Source organism: Salvia splendens, chromosome 3, assembly GCF_004379255.2.
Source record: "Salvia splendens isolate huo1 chromosome 3, SspV2, whole genome shotgun sequence".
Lineage (NCBI taxonomy): Eukaryota > Viridiplantae > Streptophyta > Magnoliopsida > Lamiales > Lamiaceae > Salvia > Salvia splendens.
Window position 1 is genome coordinate 3021785 of NC_056034.1, and position 6094 is coordinate 3027878.

The following is a 6094-nucleotide window of genomic DNA, read 5'->3' on the forward strand; positions in this document are numbered from 1 at the left end:
AATAGTCGTTCATATATATGCAATTCTTGAGCAAATGTGTATAATTAGATATGGCTTTGTACAAGGATAATTAACAAGTAAGTAAGAGATGAAACGTGAAACGAAGCCCCGTTTTGTGTAAATTGGAGAACGTACGTTGCGATGATAGTGCATGCTATATGAAGAAATCTTTGACTACTTAATTTGATAGAGACTTCCCTCTCCGAAAATGTGACCAAAACATATGATCATGTGCAGATTTATTTTTGTAAATATAAGTTACTCCTAAATCGTAAAATTGATGGATCATTATCCTGTAGGTGAGGGCAATTAAACAAGCTACCGCAGCAAAATCATGTGCAAGCAGTAAATAGACTTGTCATTTTGGAATTCCATATTGCATTACCCCTCTCGTCCCAATGAAATGAACCACCGACTTTCCTTTTTAATTTACCTCAACTAAACTAACATATTATTAAAAATAAAAACACACATATCTCTATGTTATTATCTTTTTTTATTTTACAGTACTCCCTATTTTCACTTAGCAAAGAAAATAACTCAAAACCCTTTGAGTCTCCGTTCGGCACGGGATTTTAGGAGTTTAAAGTGTGTAATTGGAAGAAAAAATGTGGGTGTAAGTATTAAAATAAAGAGAGAAAGAAAGATGAATATTTTTATAGAAGCGAGAAAAAGTAGTTGAGTGTATTAATTGAAGAGAAAAAATTTCCAAAAAAGGAATTGCGGGACAAACTAAAAAGGAAAACGTGTGATTTTAAGCGGGACGGGACGGATGGAGTAGTATTTTTAGTGAGCAGTGGACAAGTGCCCCCTACCATCATTGCAGAATTTACTATTCATTATCACAGGAAAACAGCCTTTGGAATCTGCCTTTATTTCCATGCATTCAATTCACCCAACTGCACTCTCCCATTTTCTTTAAAATGGGAGCCCTCTCACATTCTCTCAGGTGTCAACAAATCACTGAGAAAGAGAAATATATAGAAACAAAAAGAGAGAGAATGGCGAAATCATCATGGGCTGTTGCTTTGATGGCTGTGGCTGCTCTAGCTGTAGCAGCTCACGAGGCTGCAGCTGCTAGGGTTATGCCCGCAGCAGGCCTCGCCGACCAGAAGAACTACCTCAGCTACGGCGGAATCGGCAGCTTCAGCGGCGTCGGCGACAACGGCATGCCTTTTGGCGGAGTCGGCGGCGGGGTCGGCGCCAACGGCATACCGGGCATACCCGGCGGCGTTGGTGCGGGCGGCATTATCGGCACCACGCCTAACGGTGGCCTTGCTGGAGTCGGCGGTGTTATCCCTGGCGGCGTCACCAGCTTCGGAGGCAACGGTGCTGGCTTCCCTGGCGTTGGCGGCGGCTTCCCTACCGTTGGTGGCGGCGGCTTCCCTGCCGTTGGTGGTGGTGGACTCCCTGGAGTTGGTGGCGCATTCCCTTCCCCTTGAAGCATTTTTTTTTGTTTTTGTACTAGTTAATTATTTTCAAAGTTGGGTTGAGTTTTATGTAATTGTGTTTACTTGTTTTGCTGTTTATGGTTATGAATGTGTGTGGTTTGCTTAGGTTCTTAGCATGCATCAAATATTACTAATAATATAAAGTTGTTGCGTACCACCAAGTCGCACCAAGCCTTTTCTGTTTGCATTTATTTATTTCAATTTTATACATTATTCATTTACATACACAAAGGAAAAAAAATTTAAGAAATAGTAAAAGAACTAAAGTATCAGAGGAACCCCACACAAATCCAATATGAACCTCCTGTGTAATAATGGGTTCTGCACAAAATCTCTTCTATGTTACCAGAGAGACTGTGAAACTGTGAGAGGAAAATAAATTAAGATTGAAGTCCAAAATTTAATATATTCTCTGTCCCATAAAATTTATCATGTTTTGATTTGACACAAGATTTGAGAAATGTAATTGCAAGTGAGTAGAAAAGTTTTGTGAAATATGGAACATATTTTTACACACTGTATTCTAGTAGTAAGATATGAATGAAAAATGAGTTGGTGGAATTTGAAATCCACTTAGAAAAAATTGATGTAATGTGACAAATTTGTGGAAGGGACAAATAAAAATAAATGACAGTTTATGTGAGAAATAGTCTGCACATTAATTATGATAGCTTCTAATTCTGAATAATACTATATTATTATTCATATTTAATCTTGTAAGTGAGATTAAATATGGATAATAATATAGTATTAGTTTCAATTTGGTATATCCAACTTCCAGCGGGAATATCGTAGTCCTTTCAAAAAGCTAATAGTGGAGTAATAATTAGAGTAAGAAGTTGGTTGTTAAATGTCCATTATACCATTTGAATTATTGGATATATCATAAGTACTAAAACTTTGCAAAGCTCGAATATCAGACTCAGTACAACCAGAATGATCACACTACAAAGAAATTGAACAGTAGGGCACGACTTCTTCATATTATGAGAAACGACATCACTAATCATCAGGCATATGAGCAAATAAACTCTTTGTTCTGGAAAGCTATAGATATGGAAGCCATTGATATCGATTGTAAACATTCACCAGTCATATTTAGTTTCGATAAAACTTTGAAAGAACTAACAGTCAACGATAAACTTGCAGATTTAACAAGCGATACACATCTATTCGCCAACTCAACTAGATTTTCATCACATATACAGCCCCTCAGGAACGCCCTCTTTCTTCTTAAACATCACCTTGTCCTTCGCCTTCTTGAAATCTGCATGTGTCACCTGACAATCACAAGTTTATAAAAATCAGACCCCATATGCAACAGACACACCAAGAGCAACATTAAGCACTGACCTAAAGAAAATATGTATAAATTTGAAATCCCCCAAGTTCCCCCAATTTTGCTATATAGCAATTGAAATTTCAGCTCCTAAATAATAGTACTAGTATAAATTTGAGCTACAGAGAGATAAACTGAATCAAGTAACTTGTGTGGGGGGTTTCTCAAGTATAAATGAATTTAAAATCTCAAGCAAATATTTCAAACATGAAGTGTCGTCATCAGTCTCTGAAAGAAAGTAGGGGCTATACTAGTCCATTCAGTCTTGATTCTATATACTTATAAATTATCTATGAGCTGAATTATTTTAGGATATAATTCATATCACTCGAGTTAAAGCCAATCCATAGGATTCTTTCCTCTCATCCCTATGTTTTCGCCAGAGCCCTAACAAAATGGTGACAGTCTTGAAGAGTTACCTTCATGCGACGTTCTCTCAAAGCAAGTAAACCAGCTTCTGTGCATATGGCCTTGATATCAGCTCCAGAAAACTCATCTTTTGTCATAACAAACTCTTCCAGGTTCACATCATCAGATAATGTCATCCTTGATGTGTGAATCTAAAAATCAGTATAACATTTATTAAGTTTTAATGGTCACAACTCATAAGGTATGTTGGAATGGGTGAACTCATAAAAACTTAGTTTAAGCAACAAAGCATGCCATCAATACCTGGAAAATCCGCCTTCTTGTCTTGATATCTGGTAAGGGGAATTCAATCTTTCGATCTATTCTACCTGGCCTAAGCAAGGCAGGGTCAAGACTTTCAATTTTATTTGTCGCCAGAATCACTTTCACATCTCCTCTTGAATCAAAACCATCTAACTGATTCAGCAATTCCAACATAGTCCTCTGAATTTCACGTTCACCACCTGAGTGGGCATCATACCTGTGGCCAGAATTCTCCAATTAGTACAAGCTTTACCTATTTCAGGGAAATAAAATTAGGACATTACCTTTTTGTACCAACAGCATCAATTTCATCAATGAACACAATCGACGGTGAGAGGTCATCAGCAACTCTAAAGAGTTCTCTCACCAACTTAGGGCCATCTCCCAGGTACTTTTGAATTAATTCACTTCCAACAACACGCAAGAAAGTTGCAGAAGTAGAGTTCGCGACAGCCTGAAGGTTTAACGAAAAATAGAGGTGTATAAATTCAGACCAAACTCAAGTCATAAGGCTCCTGTACCCACAAAGATACAAACCCTTCCAAGATGATTTAAAACTCATTAGAGATGTCATATACTACTTCCAATTAGCTTCCTATACTAATGCCCTCTATATGTTTGTATCTTTCAGCTGATTGACTAGCACTTGTAGCAACCAAATGATAGAAAGTCATATAATGCTTACAACTGAAAAATGAATATAAAAAAATGAATTTTCAGCTTCAGAGCGAGCATTAGCCAAGATGATTTCACTATACTTCTTTAGTTTCTCGCAGAAATCACTGACAAGCAAAACGAACAGGACTGTTTAAAACAAACAAGACATGCAGAAGAATCTGTTATAATAATCAATATTAGCAATTGTGTCTTGAGAATTAGATGCCACACACCTTTGCAAGTAATGTTTTCCCAGTTCCAGGCTCTCCGTAGAGTATAACACCTTTTGGAGGTTTAATACCAATATCTTCATATAATTCAGGGTGTGTTAATGGAAGCTCAACTGCCTCTTTGATCTCCTGGATCTGGGCATCAAGCCCACCAATATCAGCATATGACTCCAAAGGAGCCTTCTCGACCTTCATTACAGATACCATGGGGTCCACATCATCTTGAAGAAGTCCAACAACAGAAAGAACCTGCAACAAGGGAGATTTACTCATTAAGAACCTGCAGACGCAACTCCAACTTCCCATCCAAGCCCCATTGATACCTTCTCCAAGGAGGTATTTCTCTAAACAGAAGACTTTGCAGCTCTTGCTTTAGTGCAACTTAGTATTAAGTTTACCTCGTGTTCTGGTCAGACATGACACATGGAATGTCTCTAATAACCAGAACTAAACATCATCCCTCAGCTGAATCTAGAAAGCCCATTTACTCTTAACGTTTTTAAATGGATTTATTCTCCAACTCAAACACCTACACAAATCCTTCCAACTGACAGTACATAAATAATTATTCAGGTCTCACAGAACTGATATAGCATGTCAACTTAACCTATAGTTAGCTACAGCTCCACTCTGCTCCCCTCCTACCATGTCATACGCCAGATCAATCAACTTTTACATGCATTTGCAAAATCCAAACTCAATGTCATTAGAAGTACTTTTATATCCAATTCCACAAGGAAAACTCATACAAACACTTCAAAACCTAACTTAATAGAAACCCTAATCACGAAAGCAGTGATATATACCTTATTGTGCATCAGAATGGCGCATCCGGGCTCCAGCTGATCCTTATCGACGAACGACAATATACTGACATAATACTCCGGTCCGACCGATGACGAGACGATGGCGTGGCTCTCATCAATCAGCTCCTCCAAATTCCCAACGCTCATTGGGGTGCCCCGCAGGTCGTCAACTTTGGAGCGATCCTCCTCCGTCTTCTCCTCCTGTGGCTTTAGCCGCTCCTGATTGGCGACGAACTCCTCCTCCATCAGCAGATAGTCCTTGATTCTATCCAGCTTGAGTAGCCGAAGCTTGCACTTGGTCAGAGGCGTCACCGCGGGAATCCGTGCAGCCGCCTCTGGGCCCTTCTGCTTGCGCTGCTTGCGACCAACGCGAGCCGGCGGGGCAGCCGGCTCGAATTTCTTCTCCTTCTTGTCGCCGTCGTTCTTGCGGTCGCCTGGGAGCTGGCGATTGAGGCCTCCAGGAGTACCCTGACCCATGGCGAAATTAGGGATTGGGGATTGGAGATTTGGGGATTTCTCCGGGTAAATATGCAGTAGTGAGAGAATAACAGAGTTTTCTTATTGTTCAAGAAATAAATATGCAAGCTAAGCTAATGGAAATAAATGGGAATAAATAGGATGGATCGGATAAACCCGGATTCTCCTCAACCCGGCCCATATAGCAGACTCTTTAAACAATTGGTCTATTTCTGCTCAGGTCTATATTTTGTCGAGCTTCAAAGTTTAAGCCCAAGACCATGAAATTTTACAAAAAAAAACTAGTTATCATGTTAGGATGATATACTGAGTCTGAGAGAAGATGTGACATTAAAATTGAGCATGGTGTTTTTGTTCATACTATTGATGACTGGACTGGACATCCAAGAAAGTTGCCTGCTTGGAGAAGTAGTTGATTAAACTTGTATTGTTGTGCTCCATGTTACTACTACTATTTATTTC

The 6094-nt window shown here is 39.2% G+C and overlaps 2 protein-coding genes across 2 annotated transcripts; one reads left to right on the forward strand and one right to left on the reverse strand.

Moving 5' to 3' along the window:
- The first annotated feature begins 933 nt into the window (after window positions 1-933).
- LOC121793975 (glycine-rich protein 5-like) lies at window positions 934-1608 on the forward strand. Its single transcript, XM_042191993.1, has one exon. It carries the CDS (start codon window positions 1002-1004, stop codon window positions 1440-1442), a length of 441 nt encoding a protein of 146 aa, XP_042047927.1. The 5' UTR covers window positions 934-1001; the 3' UTR covers window positions 1443-1608.
- An 895-nt stretch (window positions 1609-2503) lies between these two features.
- On the reverse strand, window positions 2504-5733 carry LOC121794376 (26S proteasome regulatory subunit 4 homolog A-like). Its single transcript, XM_042192509.1, has 6 exons — window positions 5156-5733; window positions 4353-4598; window positions 3747-3916; window positions 3463-3679; window positions 3210-3350; window positions 2504-2731 (listed from the first exon to the last, which is right to left on the reverse strand). The coding sequence occupies exons 1-6, from the start codon at window positions 5630-5632 to the stop codon at window positions 2648-2650; spliced, it is 1335 nt and encodes a 444-aa protein (XP_042048443.1). The 5' UTR covers window positions 5633-5733; the 3' UTR covers window positions 2504-2647.
- Window positions 5734-6094: the final 361 nt, after the last annotated feature.

Coding starts and splice junctions, on each gene's coding strand:
- LOC121793975 (XM_042191993.1), top strand. CDS start 1,002: ATGGCGAAATCATCATGGGCTGTTGCTTTGATGGCTGTGGCTGCTCTA.
- LOC121794376 (XM_042192509.1), bottom strand. CDS start 5,632: ATGGGTCAGGGTACTCCTGGAGGCCTCAATCGCCAGCTCCCAGGCGAC. Junction 3,917..4,352: donor GGAAAACATTACTTGCAAAG/GTGTGTGGCATC, acceptor TTAAACCTTCAG/GCTGTCGCGAACTCTACTTC. Junction 2,732..3,209: donor TGAGAGAACGTCGCATGAAG/GTAACTCTTCAA, acceptor TGTGATTGTCAG/GTGACACATGCAGATTTCAA.